The following is a 19,672-nucleotide window of genomic DNA, read 5'->3' on the forward strand; positions in this document are numbered from 1 at the left end:
ATGCAGTGAAAGTTTCGTTTAGTGATAAAGATAGCGACACAAATGTACTTTAACGATCATCGATTCGAAAATAGCTGCGCAACGTTGAAACATTAAATGAAACGCAAAATTACAAAGGCAATTTGTTAAAATGTTTATTTGTTAAAAAAGATCCCTCTTCAGCTTGTCGTGTGCTTTTATGTGCCTCTGATTATTCAAATAATTGTATTCTTTTTTGGTGCGTTTATGCCAAAAAAATCGTTTTTCCAGTACTTATAAATAATTTTTCTCTCACGCGTTTCGCACTCAGCCATAGTAAAGTGGTGTGATATTGTCGCGTTCCAAAACAATCTGGCCTGATTAAAGTTACGGCAACATCAGCGCAGCGTTATATATCCGGAAATAATTAATGTTATAACCTTCCTTCGTGTGTGACAAGCCCTACAAATGGCAAAAAGGAAGTCTTGAAGGCGATAAACCGGATTAAAGTGACGATTGTATAAACAAGTGCGGTTTAGTTACGAGATGTTCGAATGTTCGGCGGTGAAACCTCACAACGAGATGAAGCGGCTGATTTTAGTTGGATCCGGGGTTGGTTATTCCGCCATCTACACTGAAAACTTGTTACGTTACATGGAAACTTAATTCGAAATTAATTACTGTGGTTTTTTATCCTGCCATTCATGGTTCGAATACACACATAGTCTAAACTTAGATTCAAAACGCAAGTAGTTTTATCAAAATATACAACTTATTTAGGGAATACGTTCTATTAGCAGTCAAATCAACAATCGCCGTAAAAAATCGCCACGATTGTTTAGTTTGTTAAAACATTGTTACGCTTTAAACTAAGTAGGCCTAAGCGGTTTTCAACCTTTTTTCATTCAGCGACCCATTTTAGCAACCAAATGTATTCTGCGACCCCCTTTTAAAAATTTCTCAATATTTTCATAATCACTAGAATAAACTCTCACTTAGGCCAAGAGAAAGGATCTAAGTTGCTAGTTCTTTCGGTTTTCACACACAAGTGTTCCCGTTATACCACACTGACATGCTTCACATGGTATAGGACAGGGGTGGGCAAACCCTGGCACGCGTACCAAGGTTGACACGCCTGATGGTTTTTCATGGCACGCTAGCCGATTTGCATGTTTAAATTGAAGTAACAATTTCACGCATTAAACTGCTTGTTTATAGTTTTTATCGTGGTATTGTCTTAAAATTCAGCCTTACATGCACAAAACATTCTCCTTTCTACCAAGACCACCTGACAGAAACCACTATTACTCAGAAAAATGTTGGCACGCGAAGCCATTACCACATTGAAATAACAAGTAAATCGGCACGCGCAGCTAATTAAAGGTTGCCGACCGCTGGTGTAAGGCATAAGCAATCATGTTCAATTTTAATGTATGTTTTGACGTTCGTTTGCCCACAAGGTGCAGTGGCATTTATTGTCTGTATAGTGACATAACCACGCATTTGTTTTAACAGTTACCAATAAAATGGTTTGACTGTTTTTACTTGTTCTTTTTTGTTTATCAAAGGTTTGCCACTCCCAGTAAAGCGATTTTAAATTCATTAGTGAAATATCTCACATTTACTCTGTATTTAAAGTAGCCTGTCAAACTTTGTCATGTGACCGATGGAAAAGTAAAATTTACTGAGATTAAATCGCTGTTTTGCAAAAGTCAAAACAATAAATCTGACAACATTTCAAGCAAATAGGTTTATTTCATCACAAAGCACAGATCAATGCAATATGCAAAACAAGGCAGCTAAATCTAGGGAGTGAAATGTGATGATGGAATGGCCAAGCGAAATGAGGGAGTGAAGGCGTGACAAGGGAACAGCATTCATCTTTGATCAAAATCTTGACAAGGATTTGCAACAAAAATGACTTGATTTTTGTGGAAAGACGCCTTGAAATAAATGCAAGTTAGGTACAACATAGAGTAAATATTTTTTGGTAAAATATAAACATATTTTAAACCTATATTAACAAATAGTTGTTTACTTTAAAGACAGTGATTTTATCAGATTATTCAGTTTGAAATAAAGGCTTAAATTCCCAAAACAAAGAAATAAAACAAAAAAATTCGAGCAAAATTGATTCTTCCGTAAACAGAAACTGGAAAAGTCTTTTAAATCATCTCAACCTTGAAATATAAGTTTGTTACGCATAAAAAAATAATAAAACGTTGTAATTATGTTTCACAATTTCAGATAGGCTACATATTAACTTCGAAATTGTTTAAGTTTTTGAAATGTTGACAGAAAACAAGTTTTTGGGTTTTTTCCTGCCCTTCCGAATAATCCCCAACATTTATCAAAGCAGGGAATATAAATAAAATAATTTACAAATACACATTTGTTACCGTCAGAATATGAAATCGCACAGATACACTCGAAAAAACACACAAGTTCTCTTCGTTACAGAAATGATTGTTCGATATATGACGTCACAAAGCATCACTTGTTACGTTCGTTTTTTAAGCTAAGCATCCCTGTGTCACGTGATGAGCAATGAAAATTTAATATCGACAGCAAATTTAAAATCGCAGTGGCTAAAAAAAATGGCACCGTTAGTCGTAAGGCACCGGAAATTCAGTGAAAAATATGGAAGAAAAATCTGTAAAAATGAAATTGAAAATTCAACAATTTTTGGTGGGATTTTGGTGTTTTTTGCGGCAAATTTTGGTCGTGTTTTGTTCTTGCAACATTTTTGTGGTTCACCGAACACTTTGTTCAGCACCAAATATAGGCGACGACATTTGTTGGGGTGAAAAAACAAAAGTTCAAAAAGAAATCTCCGCTTAAAACACGAAACGATGTGAAAATTGATTTGCTAAAAACTTTGAAACTTGATATGAAAGTGACAAAAATAGAAATCTTACACACGAAACAGCTTTCTGCAAAAATATCGAAACGGTAAAAGGCACTTGATTGGATTTGTACATAAAAGTGCAATAGAAATCATACACATTTAATGACGTCATGCATTGATGACGTAATGTAATGATGACGTCATTTACGCATACAAGTTGGATGGAAGTTGGACGTAAATACTGAACTGCATCATATATGACGTCATTATTACAAAACTGAAATGACGTCATCGGGCTGGAGCAATGCCATCATCAACAGTCACGTGACGAGGTTGTTGGATCGACATTAGGTAGTCAGTTTGTAAAGGTTTTTCATGTTTCTCGCCCTCACATGTTCGTCTTCAATTTCCTCACATCTATTTGCGGGAAACCACCCGACTTCCCCATCTCTCATCCTCTCTCCTTCCAACCATCCTATATAACAACAACATTCACGTCATGACCAATATATCCAAACTACGTCATGACGTCATCACTTACCATCTGACGTCTTCTTGTATATTTGCATGACGTCATTAACATCGATTGAAAGTTCGTCGGGTTGTTCGGCGATGTAAGGTTCCACACAAGTGTATTGCGGACAATCTACGTCATAACAAGTTGTTACGCCATAACCCCCATACATGACGTCACAAACAAACTTACCCCAGGTCTCGTAAATGCTTTCCTCTGTACTTCCGAGTTTTGGCGGGTTCAAAGCGTCAGTCCAGCGAGACAACTCGTTTCTGTGACGTAACAACGAATATTAGTGACGTCATAAGGTCATTTATTATGCGGTCATGACAACTTACTGTGATGGAGGCACGAGGGTGACCTCTGACCTTTTACCGGCCTGGTCTTCGAGTATTACAAGGAATATGGAGTTTTCGCTCACAGCATATTCGTTCACGTAAAGTAGATTCCGTTTCGACCAATTCACAACTTCGTAACGAGTCGAATTTCCCGCCTCCATGAAACTGCAGGAAAACAAGGAATTAAAGTAAATCCGAAATAATCCGATTGTATCCGAAAAAATCCGATTGCATCCGAAACAATCCGAACAAGCAAGATTAACAAATCTGCTTTAGTTTTAAGATGCTACAGGCATTTTGTCTTCTATACGGTTTAAGACGTCAACGACAAAAAATATCATTCGTCACAGGCCCCACACATGCGGATAATATCTTACGACAATTGCTCACAGGAATTCAGATATAATTAATAGTGAATGACAACATCGAAACCTTATTGTCAACCGATTTGGACTGCGGCTGGCAAAACGATAGAAAATACTCATAAGTAACTAAATGAAAGCCGCAAAATATGTTCGGTCGTTAGGTCAGGGAATTAGTGCAGGAGAAGTGTTAACAGGAATAACTCTTCATGTCTTATGGGGCCGTGCACTTTACATGTTTTTCAGTTCAAAACGTAAATACCACCTTCATAATATGGAAAAAATCTGTGACAGATGAAGTTCCAGGCGTTGCAAATGCAACCCACAGACGAGACTGAGGTTGATACTACAGACAGAGTAAAACTTATCTGGGCGAAGATATTTGGTGGAAATGATGACAAAAGATTTAAGTGGACTGCAACAAACAGGAATTTCCCACCACTTAAAGACCAACTTTCAAGCGGGCGATATTTTTTGATAAACACGCTATGGTTCACGGGATCGAAATTAAAGCAAATTGAACAGAATCGAAACGTCACAAAAATAGGATCTATATTCTACGATAGGGCTACTAACATAAAAACTCAGTGCAGACCAGGTTGAAGAGATCAAGATTAACATTAACTAAACCGAACGCGTTGCAAATTCTTGAAATTCTGCTGAACATAAGAAATCACATCAGACAAAGTTGCTAAATACCGACAGGTGGCGTAAAGAGCACAATTATTTAAATAAACAGTGAGATTGGGATTAGGAACTACATTTACAAGTTAGTTTTAAAAGGTATTATTATAAAACCCCACCCAACCCTGATAGCCCCAGTCATCAACATTTTGCACAATGGTTTTTTTTTTTACACAATGCTGCATTTTAAAATTCTATGAATGCTCTTTGCACCACCTAACGGTAAATTGCAAAGTTTGTCTGATGTGATTTCTTAAGTTAAACACAATTTCCAGAATTTGCAAAGCGTTCGGTTAATTTAGTTTTCATCTCGATCTTTCATCCCAACCTCTTTTTCCTGGCGATGAAGAGGACGTCGGTGAAGAGGAAGAGCCACAACTTCGATCTGTTGCCGCTCTTTTTCGATTCCGTCGTCATGGTAACCATCATCTCGCCTTTCTTCACCAGGTTTCTGCGCCAAAGATAACAATTAGACAACATTAAAAATTTCAATCAATGGATTCGAATTTTTGGAACAATGGATTCGAGTTTTTTGAACAATGGATTCGAGTTTTCGAACAATGGATTCGAGTTTTTTGAACAATGGATTCGAGTTTTCGAACAACGGATTCGAATTTTTGGAACAATGTATTCGAGTTTTCGAACAATGAGATAGAACTTTTCCATTTGTAATGATGGTTTAGCAGCAGCGCGTTTAGCTCCCATCCACCAGTTCTGCCCTTCACTACTTATGCGCAAATAACGTTTCAACGTTGCACAGCTATTTCAGACTTGGTGATTGTTTTAGAGCAATTGTGTTCCTATTTTTTTCTTTTACCAAGCGAAATATACTCAACTCAACTCAAAAATGGATTGAAATTCCTGAAAAACGGATTCGAATTTTTCGAACAATGGTTTCGAATTTTTGGACAATGAATTCGCGTATTTAGTGTAGACTATTGCCGCGTGCGTTTCGCAAGGCTTTGATGATGCGACGTGTCTTGTAATTTGCCGCGAGAAAATAAAACTGCTTTGAGCTGCAGCCTGAATACTAATAACTTCAACGCCGCCGGGTTAATGCACAAAAATGTCTGTTGTCGATTTTTCGTTGTTGCCTTAGGCAAGCTCGCTTGTTTGTGGTTCGTGCTTATTTTGCTGCGAGTCTATGTTTTGGTGGCAATATTTTGTTTGGCTTGTTGCTGTAACTTGTTTAATGGCATCTGGAAGTTTGGTGTTGAGTAAATTTAATGAAATATATGCAGGGCTGGAAAAAACGGACAAAACACGCTTGCGTTTCTAATAACACTATTTCAGAGTGGCCTTGCTCAGTTTTAACAGCGTTTTCAAATGTTTAGGGTGTTTAGTGACGTTTTAAGCAACAGCAATGAACCAAATACTTGCTGTAGTCTTGCCGGTTGCTTTGATGTTGTTGGAAGCGCAACTAGTCAACGGTTTGAGTTGTGGTCTGGGATCGGTTACTTTGATGGAAGTGGTTCCACCTGAATATACCTTTGCAGAATGTCCTGCCTCTGCTAGTTATTGTGGATTGACAGAAACAACTTTAAACAATGGTTCTATAACGTATGTCGGATCGTGCCAGGATGACGTCGTCGCATGCGATCAACTTTGTGCAGGAGTCCCGTAAGTACCCATGTAATGAACTGAACTGGAGGTTAAGTAAGTGAAATAAAACAAAAAAATGTTCCACTTCAGAGTGACATGTTTTCAAAGTATTGAATTAAAGACAGTTGTTTTTAAAAGCCTTAATACATTTACTTCTGCGGCCTTCGGTTGATTCAAATGCTCGATGGCGCTTCACTTAAATGGCAGCTGTACAATTTTTGTGCATTTAAGTCTTGTAAAAAGCAGGTTTAGGGTTAAAAAGTGATGAAAAATTAGTCATTGAGTTTATGAGGGGTTGTTCTAAAAATCTAAATGAACCAAACAAGCGTAAAGAATAAAATGAAACGAATTGTTGAGAAAACAAAATAAATAAAACAGATTGTTAGGGAAACAATAGCTAAACGAGCTATATAAGAAGACTTAGTTGCCGTTCGCCTGAAGTCTCATAAAAAACGACGAAATAATCGCAACTTTGCTCAAAATGCCAAAAACGTTGCGCACTGTGGCTTCAGGCAACGATTGATAAGAATTGTACCAAGGCCTGTTTGAAAAGAAACCATGTCAAGATATACCATCATGGTTTATTGGATAGACAACTGAGTATAGTAATGATCTTCACATTTGGCAACGTTTAAATCAAACCATAACACTTCATGTTTGTAGCATGCTTATAATGACATGCACTGTTGAATAATGACGTATTCCTATTCGTAGCAGGATTATTAACAAGAAGATATGTTTAGGAATTGTTTGTCAGCGTGTTGCAGCGATCGGCCAAACTGCGACTACGTTGTAGCTGTAATGAAGAATGAGGTGACATGTATGACGGGAACAACAACAAATGGAACCCTTAGTGAGAAGAAAACATGTCAGGTGTTTGAGTGTTGCGCAAGGAGAGAAGTTACCACTGATGGAGGTAAGGAAAGTTGATAAGTTACAACATAGAAGTCCGCATTCGATTATAAACCAACGGATGGACCAATTCTTTATTCATTTCTCTATAACTTTTGTTAGTATAGTTTAATTAATACTCAAAAGTATTTAACACAGAGGCTCGACACAACGCAACGTTGTTAACTAACTCTCATTGTAACGTAGTTATGTATTCAGTCACAACAACAACCGGCATGTGTTCGACAGACAAAACTTGCAATATGCTCTGCAACAATTTCACGTGGGTAAATTTCGTAAATTTAAAATATATTAGTCTGTGATCTAAAAAGGTTTTTGAGCTTTTTCCGAAAGCAGAAAAAGTTCGAAAAGACTAGGTAGTTTGTTAAATAAAATCACAAATTTTCTTATGTTCAGAAATTGTGTATCGGCATGTTGCTATGATGCGGATGAGTGCAACGTGCGACCAGTTAGTGACATAACCAACATTGTGCGCTGTTTGACCAAATGGAGACCAGATTTAGGTGAATTTCAAGACAGCACTTGTGCTCCGGGCCATCGGTGTGGAAGAATAGAAGATGGGAATCAAACAGGTTGGTCAGTAACTTAAATTAAACAACAAAAGAATGAATTAAACAACTGAAAAGTGAAAATGTTGATGGTGGTTTGTAAAAGTTGGATTGAAACGAGAAACAAAGATTTGTTTGTGAGTTGTCTGAAATGCGATAAAATGTCGTTTGCTTCAAATCTAAAACTTCTTTCTGTTTCAGTAATGGAAGTTTCTTGTCAGACAGCGGCTGCCTGTGATGCTGGACTTTGTGGAAACAGAACGTAAGTTACTTATTATAGATATCTTACACTAAAAATGTATTTTTGTAGTATCTGATTTTGGAAATTTGTAAAACTTTTATTGATCGTTCTCCTAAGTTAATGTTTAATTAATTATTTTCCGGTCGCTACTGTAACTTCTTGGTCAGTTTAATTTCAAAATAACTTACGTTCTGTGTAAAAGCATATGAGCCAATAAATGATAAGCTGCAGACAGTGCACACTGTTTCGACCTATAAGGTCTCATCAGTGCAGCTGGTGACGAGAGATCGGCCGGCTACACTAGCCAATGCGGCCGTAAGATATCTATATAAGTAAAATACACGTGTTTTTGCAGTAACTGTGTGGCTGCCTGTTGCCAAAACGACGAATGTAACTACCTGAGTGTGGCTGAACTCAATGAAGGGAGAACCACAACACCGGATACGACAACAGCAACAACAACTTCAACAACAACACATACAACACCAACAGCAACAACACCCACAACAGCAAAAACAACAGCTACGGCAACAACAACTTTGACAACAACACCTACAACCTCTACAGCAACTACAACCTTAACAACAACCGCTACAGCAACAACAGCCACTATAGCAACAACATCTGGTGCTAAACACGCAGCACAAAATAATATTTTGATGACGATGTGTCTTGTGGTTCTCGATTGGTTCGTCGTTTAACTAATGACATTCTTGGTTGGTGTTTTTGTTACAAATAAACTGCGCATACATTTGTAACTCGAACGGAGAAAAGATTTGTTTAAATAGCAACAATAATTGTAAATACTTAACCTACATAAAGACGTTTTATCGAATCACAAATATTCATTTAAAGCATAACCGTCAGTAAGATTGTGTATATAGAATACATATTAGTGCAGTTGTTTGAACAATCGCTGTTGTCATCATCATCAGTGCAGGTTGTCAACTAAGCTTGAAATAAATAATCACATTTACTGCATGAATGATGTATATTGTAATTTAAAACGTGCTCCCATGGAAATGTTGACTTCCAAGTATTTCTCTGTGGTTGAGTTCAAACTGATTGGTAAACTTGTGGGTAATCGAATGTCACCGAAAATTAAGACACACAGGAGATTTCAGGTTTAAACACATCTTCATCGGGTAAAGTTTGAAGACGGTTGGTGTTTGCGAAAAAAAAACAAGTCAGGCCCTCATTTGTATGTGTTTCAAACTCTCAGTAGCTTCACACATCGAAAACTGCAGTAAAGGGTTTTTGCTGTTTGAAGTCTAAATTTTATAATTTAATTTGTTATTCAGCGAGAATATACCAGTCGCATTGGCTAACTTGACTTTGGTTTAGCAAACACTGCGACCTAAACAAATTGCCTATCTGTTTTTAATCGGGGAAATCATCAAATTCCGATCTGGTAATCGTTTCGTTTCGGCGTCTTGTGACAGGAGTTTGTTTTTGTAAAAATACGTGTGCTTCCTGTGTAAAGTAACTTTATGGGTCTGCCATTTCAGCCCAATTTATTCTGGTATGAGTTTGAAGAGGCTCGCAGGGCGAAATATTTTTACGTGACACGATAGAGTTGATTAACCACGCAAACATCTTCTGGTGCAACCTAACAGAGGTATAACTGGTGCAAGGGTTGTGGCGATTTACGATTTCCACGCGGTCGTTGCGCCTCTGCACAACACGGGGGGCGTAGACACGGCCCGACTGGCGTAGGCGATCCAACCCGGCCTCCCATTGGTTGAAACTCCTTCCATTTGGCTCCATACATTTTTTACATTTCCCCTCGCGGGTTTGCTGCCAGCGTTTCTCGGGCTCACCCCAATAAAAAATACTGAACAGAAGTGACCTCTGCCGAGAAGGGATATCCAGCTCGGGACTGTATGAACTCGTCCGTTTCTACAGCCCGGTGCGTATGCTCGATATCCGGTATACTGATAAACCCGTTGAACGGCACCTTTCTTGGATGACATAATATTCCCCTCGCCGTGAACCAGAGTTGCAAGCCGGCCCGAAATCTGAGCGTGAACCCGGCCCGAACCCGAAAGTATAAGTCCGAAGCCCGGCCCGAACCCGAAACGTTTTTGAGAAGCCTGTTTAGGCCCGAAATTTTGATTGACAGACCTATCCAAAAAAGCCTTGCAACAAAGGATGAGAAAGAAAAAAAGAGAAAGACAACAAACACATTGAACAATAGTAGACAATGGGGTAAACAATACGTTTTAGTGTAGGGTGGTCATTAGGTCAAAGCCGGAGAATTGTAACTTAGCTGAGTGACTTTATTAAAAAAAAAATTCGGACACGGAAGGTGAAGTCAGGCCCGTTTTCTCACAAATACCTAAGCCCGAACCCGGCCCGACTTGCAACTTTGCCGTGACCAGCTCCTGTGCGATCAGGCCAAATTGCGTCGTTCAGTTTGGAATAAATCCGGGCCGGGAAACTACTAGCTTCTTTGTTCCGGGATTCGACTGATAGCGACGTGCATACAATAAGTGGGTGAGGTTGTTTTAAATATTCATCTTAGGTGAACTGGTCTTCTTAAGACAGCTCAGCATAAACAGCTAAATTTGCATCCACATCCAGTAAATCAGACGGTTCGTATGTTTTTGATAAAACAAGTACGAAATAGCATTTTCCACATAGCTCATCGTTGGCAGACAGTTAGGCAAATCAGTTAATTTCTTGTTCAAATAGAACATAATAAGCATTGACAGCAATTAACAATACGACGCTATGTACACAAACCTTTGCTGGCCTGCGTCGCAAAGTTTCAACCAGCGCTTCAAGTTAAACTCAAAGTCAATTTTCGAGCATTCGTTAAATTTTCTAGGTCCCAACGCTTTAAGTTAAACTTTGCCATTTTTTGAGCCTAATCTAAACTGACGGCAGGTTAGCCTTTTGTTTCGCTCCTTCCTATCCAAACGTTAACATAAAAATGGCATTTTTCACCTAAATCGCGGTTTATCCAAATCGCAGCACCCTAACACGAGCAGCCCTGATGAATTCGAATTTTGGACAATGGATTCGAATTTTAGGCGTCGATTAGAATTTTGGGTCATGGATTCGAATTTTGGACAATGGATTCGAATTTTAGGCGTCGATTAGAATTTTGGGTCATGGATTCGAATTTTGGACAATGGATTCGAATTTTAGGCGTCGATTAGAATTTTGGGTCATGGATTCGAATTTTGGACAATGGATTCGAATTTTAGGCGTCGATTAGAATTTTGGGTCATGGATTCGAATTTTGGACAATGGATTCGAATTTTAGGCGTCGATTAGAATTTTGGGTCATGGATTCGAATTTTGGACAATGGATTCGAATTTTAGGCGTCGATTAGAATTTTGGGTCATGGATTCGAATTTTGGACAATGGATTCGAATTTTAGGCGTCGATTAGAATTTTGGGTCATGGATTCGAATTTTGGACAATGGATTTGATTTTTTGGACAATGGATTCAAACTTTGAACCATGGATCCGAACATTTGGACAATGGAATCGATTTGGGGAAATGAATTCGAATTTTCGGACAATAGATTCGAATTTTTGGACAATGGATTCGAATTTTTGGACAATGAATTCGAATTTCGGACAATAGATTCGAATTTTTGGACAATGGATTCGAATTTTTGGACAATGGATTTCGAACTTTTGAACAAATAAACATGAAATTTTTGACAATGGATTGCAGTTGTTTGACAATGGAATCGAACTTTTGAACAATGGATTCGAATTTCGACTGTTGTAACTCACCTTGATTGCGACACGAGTGCAAACATTTTCACCGATTGCGAGTAGTCGAGTTGCGATGCTATTTCTGCGAGTTGTTCGGTCTGTTGCATTCTTCTCGCTCCTTCGTTGCATTTCTTCACAAGCTGCGTGAAAACAAAAATGACGTCACTCAAGTTCGACGGTTGGCATGGTTACCAACAATACGTGGTAAAACTAGAAGAGTGGCGTTCTGATATACTTCCATTTTATATATTCTATACGATATTTATCAATTTACTATACATATCATTTGATCTACACATATGATTGTTTTTGTAAACAAAAACAAATGGGTCCCCACACGCGTGTTTGTGCGGATTTACGGTAAACAAATGTTGCGGTGATTTTTAAATTGTTAAGAACAAATTTTTAGAAAGCATTAACCCAACAATAAAAAATTTTGTTTGTATTTTTTGCACTATTATTGAACGCGATTTGTTAAAACGCGATTTGCTGCAAGTGTATACATAACAAATTGTTTTTCATTTAACTTTGTTTCGCGAAACGAGTACCATTGACCTGTAGTAACCTTTTAGGGTGCACACACCAAACGACTGTTTGACCTTTTGACACCGTTTTCAATAGCACGCGGTCCTTAGTGTTCAACAACACCGTTTGACCTAATTTCTACATGCCTTGAGTATTTGATTAAAAAAAAAAAAAAAAACGCTAAGTTATGACGAAAGAAAGTTCTGAACTGGGTTAGTAATACCTACTAATTGACCTTAAGTAACTCATGGTCATGCAGCGGCCAACCTGACAACGAGCATTTAATAAAACATTTATCTTGCAAAAAAGTCAAGTTTATTTTTTCATATTTAGTTTGATTAACAAAGTTTTGCTTGACATATACGAAACCGAAGCACGCTTATTAGGTTTAAATCACGTCATATGTGTGAAACCTTTGCCAAAACTGAAAATGCGAGTGATAACTTAATAAAACGACATAGCATTGCTGCGCAAAACAGCTGATTTCTAATCACCGAAACGACGTCTCGTAAAACGTCTGTCAGACGTCAAGCTGAGGCCTCCCGCTCTGCCCTATTATTCGTAAACGTACTCTCTTGGGACTTCTGCCTACAGTGTCTTTCTTGACCAAACGAGCGTTAGACACATTTACGTTTCGGGGGCCTGTGGGTGTACCGCTGGGTCATTCGGGGTCAAACTTCTGGAAAATCAAGTTCAGATTAATAACTAACATATGTCCAAATTTGAATCAATTTGAAGCACTCTTTCTTCACCGAAACAGCGTTACAAACGAGCGCTTAAAAATTTTACGTTTTGGGGGTCTGTGGGTGAACCCCTGGGTCATTCGGAGTCAAATTTCACGGAGACCAAACTCGGATTAACAACTAACAACTGTCCAGATTTGAATAAATTTGAAGCACGCTTTCTTGACCAAACGAGTGTTACAAACGAGGGTTTAAAAATTTTACGTTTTGGGGGCCTGTGGGTGAACCGCTGGGTCATTCGGGGTCAAATTTCACGGGGACCAAACTCGGATTAATAACTAACATCTGTCCAAATTTGAATAAACTTGAAGCACGCTTTCTTGACCAAACGAGCGTTACAAACCAGCGTTAGACAGAAAAAAGAAAAAAAAATACGGACAAAAACAATATGTGTCCCCTTCAGGGAAGGGGACCCATAATATATATTGATCAGCTTTTAAGGGTTACTTTGTGCGTTGGGTTCTCTGAATTTTGAACAAATAGAAAATTGTTGTACCCTAAAATTGTGTATTAGTGGGAAATGGTTCTAAATTCTTGCTTGTAGTTATCTTTTAAACCACAAGGCCAAGCCAAGATGTGTGTCGAATGAAAATTTGCACTGAAGTTTTTTTTGTATGAGCAAGGTATGGTGGTTTAGAGTTGTAAACAGGCCTGAAATTGAAGTCAGAACCCGAAAGTACAAGCCCAAGACATTAAAGCGTCAGGAAAAAAACAAAACAACAGACACAATAAACAAATGATCTTGAACAAGGGGTTTTAGGGCTGTTTGACATTAGGTCAGGTCCAGTAACTGGCTAGTGGCTACTTCGCTATTTAATTTATTCAAACACTGACACAAAGTTTAAAGTCAGGCCCGAATCAAGCCTGTTTTTTTAAAGAAACCTAAGCCCGGCCCGACTTACAACTCTGTGGTGTTTATAATGACTGCAGCTTACCTTGTTAACGACACCTAAGGCGTGCTTGGCCCGCTTGAGCGCCTTCATATCACCAGCTGCATCAGCTGAATTGACGATCGCCGTCACAAGTAAAGGTAACCTCGTTACTCTTTGCATGGGGAGAAGCAGAAACGACAACAGTGGAAGTTTGTTACATGCAGGGGAGGATTCTAATCTCGCTAACTCCTCAGGGAATCGTCCATTTGATCGCCTGTAAACGGTAAAAGCGAATTTGAGATAAGAGTTAAGATTTATATGGGACTGCTTGTAAGTTGACGATCGCAACGTAGTGGGTTCAAATCCCACCCCTGTCAAATTTGAATTTCTGAGCTAGAAACAGAAACGTCCATTGCTGAAAACTATGTCTGCAGCCTTTCATTTATTAGCTCAACCGACAACTAATCAATTGTAACTAAAGGACAACAGCAGAATAAATGTGTTTAAATTATCAAATAACAACATAGTTTAACTTACTGAAGTTTTGTTAACACCCGATCCTGGTATGTTTGGTTTTGTATGTAGCGAACATAGACATCAAAATCGCTCTTTGCATATTGTGCAATCAATTCACAAATTTTCGTCAATTTAAATTCTTTCCAAAAATGTTTTTCAAGATCTTGAAGGAATCTACGCAAAAAACAAACAAGTTGAAGTCAGAGTTGCGGGTCATGATTCATGAAAACATTGTTTTGAATTGTGATAATGTGTGATTTCTATTACGCTGTTAAAATAAAAAAAATCAAGTGTATGAATGTCAGCTGGTAGCAAGCCACAATCTGATTTTTCCTAAATAATTAGAATAATTTAGAGAATAACCATAGAAAATAATTTAGAAAGCAACTGGTTTAAGCAAAACATTAATATAATGGGTATTTATTTGTGCAGGTGACAAAATACTTTTTTACCAATTAAGTTGCGAAAGAATAGCAAAATTTAGCTGGAAAAAATTCAAACACACAACTGTGCAACAGTCTGCATTTTTGTGAACGATTTTTTTTACGAAAAACAATACAATAAGTTATAAAATGCAAACAAAAATTTGAACACATAAAAGCACTGTTAGACCACAAAGCAGTCCAGAAAATGTTTTTGTGATTTCACGATTATATCAACACATACAAAAACATTGCTTAATAGAGCGCGAGTCCCGGAAAGACTCCTGTCGTGGGTTCGAATCCCACCGCAGGCTAGATTTTTCTAGCCTACGCCTTGCCATATGGTGGTGAATGCTTGGTGACCGGCTGATTCGGTATGACGCCTTTAATGGGCCTGGCGTACTGTGATTTGCTTAATAGTGTTCATTACTTTTTATTTTTATTAAGACCACAAATTGTTAATTTTGGACAAAAACGCTTGATGATTGAGACATGCTCACCTAACATAGTTTATTCTTATTTCTATGATGGTTTCATTTAGCTTATTTAACAATTTTTCAACTCACTTTTGTTCAACACTTCTCACTGTTTGAATGTTTGAAAACAAAACATGTCGATCGGCGGTAGGAAGCACATCACAACTTTCCATCGCCCAATCCTCCATAAAATGGGTGACGAGAATGTTCATGCTTCGCAGATATGATGCTTGGGAAGTGATCACTTCAAACTGAGCCTGGTTTAAGAAGAAATGAAGTGGTGTTTGTTTAAATGATACTCTTTACACTGTGACAATATGAAACTGTTTTTTGATGACATGATAAAAAAGTGTAACTAAAACGTAATCTAAAATCAATGAAGCTAAATTACATAAAATACAGTTTGAATTTGGTCAATTATCTGCTTTTTATGCACAAGGCACAGAAATGCCTTGTCGTGGCAAAAATGCCTAACCTGCTTTTGCAAGTCTATAGAGCTCTTCTGGCAATTGTATACAAATTGACATTATGCTTGGAAGCAATAGGTTATATACTGCCTTTGCAACTTGTCTCGCGCGTAGTGGAAAACAGTTCCCCAAAAGCCCACCTCATGCAAATATACTTAAATCAAAAATCATAATAAATATTTTCTTATTAATGAAATCTCATTGCAAGTAAAGCAACTGCGACGATTCAGGGTCAATAAAATTCAATGTGAAAACCCCTATATCTGTCGCTGCGTTTTATTTGTTTTTACGAAAACAAATGCATTTTGATTTTTTAAGCATAAATTAGTAGTTATGTTAAGGTTTAGTGGTTTTCACGCTGAAACTTGACCTGACACTTAAACCATATTTGCATTTCCCTGCAAAACCCAACTTGCCATATATATATATGTACATATATATACCTGCTGAAGTTTCAGCTCTTCTGGGGTCATCCCGTCCTGGGCTCCACTTTTCATAACCTCAGGAATATTCCTCCACAAAGTAGAAGTCCCAAGATCCTCAAAATTTAATTCCCCTTTCCGTTCTTCTTCATGCTTAACTGACTTTGCACGCTCTACGTTTTTTCGCTTCGATGATGCGTGAGACATTGTACGATTGCGATAAATCTAAAAGTTTAAACACAATGATCAAAATGTTAACATTTATGATGTTACCTATTCATCTCTGATTCGCATCGAATTGTGCCATTTGCTCTCTTTTATTGCCATTGCCTCCTTATAAATGCCCTTTGAGTTGTTGTTTTTTGCATGGTTCAGATATGGTGCTGCTGCACATTTACATCAACCGCTCAAAGTCAAACAAAGTATGTTTCATGATCAAGTATTTGTTAAAAACTATGAAGGGTACATGAACTCATTATGAGGCAAAAGCCAAAACCTTTAATTGTTCTCTTTCATGAAGCACAGACCATTTCAAGTCAATACCTGATGTTTTGACTATTATGGCAACAGTTTCGATTATCATGAAACTTATTTTTGGTAAAAAAATTGAATTCAGTTTTTTTAGAAGTTATCTTTTCTGTTAAAATTAAGAGTTATTGAGGAAAGTTGCTTGTTGCCTAGCAATAGGTCACCTGATACAGCGGCTCAGAGCTAAGGAATTTCGAGGTTCCATCCAGCGCGTATGGAGATGGAGGCACGATGTTCGATGCTGGTATATAAGAAATATGTTTGTGAATGGTTTCAAACAACACACACAAAAGTAACAGTTTGAATTGATATGCTGTCCAAGACTTTGTTTTCTCTATATCAGGGTGTGCTACTGTGGGGCTGAGTACAAAATTAAATCGCGGGCCACACCTGTGTATAACACAAAGTGGTTTTACTTTGTTGCTTACCAAATATGCTTAACTACAAGCATAATTTGTATTTGATTCTAGCCACAGGTCGCAGAAAAATAGCATCGGGTGCATTAGTCTGCTCAAAAATATATAATAGTTGGACTCGTTTGCCAGTACTTTTGAAATCTAAGCGTCTCTGCGGGCCGCACAATCTTTAATCAAGGGGCCGCATTTGGCCCACTGGCCGCAGGTTGCCCACCCCTGCTCTATATTATCAATTTTTGTATGTGTGATTATCAAACTTCCAGCCACTGAATTAATTGTCTCGTCCACAACTCCTTTATAAAGTCCTTATATAAAGTAGTCATGAAAAATACACTATTTAGGTGAGAACAAAAAAATTGTTTGCCGTGCACTTGTGTGTTTTGTTTCAATATAATTGTTAGTCTTAGGCGTAATCAACTCTGCAAACATGAATGCAAGTAACTCTATTAAACAGTGTTCCAAGTGCTTTAGGTTTTACAAAGATGACAAGGCAGTGGTTGGCAGTTTATCACCACTCAAAGTCTGGTAATAGAGTTCCAAAATATGATTAACAGTAACGGTAGTAAAAAAATAAGTACAACACATGGCATACATACCCCTGCTTTATAGTTTAGTGGTTTCCTAGTTTGCAATAAAACCTTAAAAGACTCAGGCTGGGTTGATATTAACAGCCAACTTTAAAATTTGCAAAAAAAAATATTTTAAAACTTTTACATGTCCTTTATTTTTAGAAGTTATATTTAACCAACCTTCGTGTATGTAATCAGATTCATCTCTCTGTGGTATCGGTGGTGGGACTTCCCCTCCATCCTCATACTCAGTCGAATAAAAATCCTTCATTGCCTCTGATTTGGGGGGTCGGGGTGGGGCTGGGCTGATTGGGGGGTTTCCCTGGGGCAACTGCACTTGAGGCAGGGACTGTTGTCTGGGAAGGGGCTTGGGGGGTGTTTCGCTCCCCTGTGTTGAAGTTGTGTTTGCCCCGTGAAGAAAACTTGTCACTTTAGGACGGTCTGTAAAAAAAATTAAATGTAAAAATATTCGTAACCAGAAATAGATGCACAAGTTGTACTAAATATATTTGTACCTATTTGACATGTTGGTGCTGGCTTTAAAGTTTTGTAACACAGTTTTCAATATATAAGCTATTGGCTCTCAAATAACACTGGCTCACAAATAAAGAATAAATTTTATATATTCTACATCCTCTTGACGAATTTACTATGCACATTATTTGATCTACACATATGATTGCTTTTGCAAGCAAAAACAAATGGATCCCCAGACGTGCGTTTGTGCAGGTTTACGGCAAACAAATGTTCCGGTTATTTTGATATGTTTAAGGAAAAACTTTCAAAAGGCATTAACCCAACTTTAAGTTTTGTCTGTATTCTTTTTGCATCATTATTGTCATATAATTACAAAAAAACAAACAGTAAATATGAACGGGAAAAATACTTTCAATTAAATCTCATGCAATCTCATCCCCTTTAGGGAAGGGGACCCATAAATACGGACAAAAACAATATGTGTCCCTTCGTGGAAGGGGATCCATAACAAAAGTAAGCAGGTTTTGTGCGTATGCGAAATCAGAAAGTGAAAAAAACATCCGGGCAAATTCCTACATCGAACGGAGCAAAAAAGAGAAGTTTGAGAGAAAATTAGTCGCAAACCAATATTTTCTGACACAACTTTTCATCACCTGGTTCAGGAGTTATTTCAATTTCATCTGTATCTTGGTAAATCCCCTCCGGTAAGAGTTGGGGGTTGCTGGATGATTTGTGATATTGTGGGTGCATGACCGGGGAGGACATTGGTTCGTTGCTCCAACGTCGATGCTCAGGGCTGGCAGTGGGAAGGACCTTCTGTGATGTCATAAACATGTTTCATTGTATAAAACGTTTGTGCCACAAACACCGGACCAATTTTGTTACAGTACAAGATAAATTATGTGTTTTATAATAAATATGTCATTTATTGACTTTTTAAGTCGCTTTTAATCAACTATCATTTGTAAAAAAATGACAGATAGTTTGATAGAGGATTACCTACAGAAGATGGAAATGAAAAATTAATGTGATTTATAGCAATGTACAGAAGACTATTACAATTAACATGTGTGGAAAGTTTAAATTTTATTCTTGAAGTTTAACTCGACCAAGAGAAGGTTTTCAAGAAAAATGTTTTTGTTAAACTTTTTTTGTTAACTTTTGCATTAACGTTATAAGTTTTACACACTGGGGAAAAAAGGTAGCATTTCTATGTGATCATCTCACCCATTTCACCGTCCTGTCGTCTCCGTGCAAACTTGTGACGGCAACTTCTCCGTCTCCTGAACTTTGAGCACTTCCACCACTGCTTGTGTTTACCACCGATGTGCTTCTGCATTACAACATATTTCAGTCAGGTCTACTAGATCATAGTACGCCAGGCCAATTAAAGGTGATTTTCGATCAGCTAAGATGAATACATTCAAACTGGGGTCAGTCCTAAAGCTTCCATACAGATCAGAGATCATGACAAAACTCATAATATGCAAGGCCAT

At 37.8% G+C, this 19,672-nt stretch overlaps 2 protein-coding genes across 3 annotated transcripts in view; one reads left to right on the plus strand and one right to left on the minus strand.

Moving 5' to 3' along the window:
• Nucleotides 1-1,693: 1,693 nt before the first annotated feature.
• LOC145233887 (uncharacterized) overlaps nt 1,694-19,672 on the minus strand; it is a 28,398-nt gene continuing 10,419 nt past the window's right edge. The window contains exons 10-23 of the mRNA XM_080098654.1: nt 19,404-19,509; nt 18,830-18,992; nt 17,880-18,140; nt 16,879-16,955; nt 16,208-16,411; nt 15,388-15,554; nt 14,421-14,573; nt 13,947-14,157; nt 11,762-11,883; nt 5,033-5,155; nt 3,659-3,823; nt 3,513-3,592; nt 3,348-3,452; nt 1,694-3,281 (exon numbers count right to left, since the gene is read on the minus strand). Coding sequence (XP_079954780.1) covers nt 3,154-3,281; nt 3,348-3,452; nt 3,513-3,592; nt 3,659-3,823; nt 5,033-5,155; nt 11,762-11,883; nt 13,947-14,157; nt 14,421-14,573; nt 15,388-15,554; nt 16,208-16,411; nt 16,879-16,955; nt 17,880-18,140; nt 18,830-18,992; nt 19,404-19,509 — 2,065 coding nt within the window. The 3' untranslated portion in view covers nt 1,694-3,153. The remainder of the gene's footprint in view (nt 3,282-3,347; nt 3,453-3,512; nt 3,593-3,658; nt 3,824-5,032; nt 5,156-11,761; nt 11,884-13,946; nt 14,158-14,420; nt 14,574-15,387; nt 15,555-16,207; nt 16,412-16,878; nt 16,956-17,879; nt 18,141-18,829; nt 18,993-19,403; nt 19,510-19,672) is intronic.
• LOC145233897 (uncharacterized) lies at nt 5,875-8,978 on the plus strand. Of its 2 annotated transcripts, none has more exons than XM_080098666.1 (6): nt 5,875-6,324; nt 7,050-7,222; nt 7,405-7,480; nt 7,615-7,790; nt 7,968-8,028; nt 8,363-8,978. In XM_080098666.1, the coding sequence occupies exons 1-6, from the start codon at nt 6,068-6,070 to the stop codon at nt 8,706-8,708; spliced, it is 1,089 nt and encodes a 362-aa protein (XP_079954792.1). In that variant the 5' UTR covers nt 5,875-6,067; the 3' UTR covers nt 8,709-8,978. The 2 variants fall into 2 exon arrangements, with proteins under 2 accessions (XP_079954792.1, XP_079954793.1); XM_080098667.1 differs by having other exon boundaries at nt 5,876-6,324; nt 7,417-7,480.

Source organism: Phallusia mammillata, chromosome 6 (assembly GCF_965637545.1).
Source record: "Phallusia mammillata chromosome 6, kaPhaMamm4.hap1.1, whole genome shotgun sequence".
NCBI lineage: Eukaryota > Metazoa > Chordata > Ascidiacea > Phlebobranchia > Ascidiidae > Phallusia > Phallusia mammillata.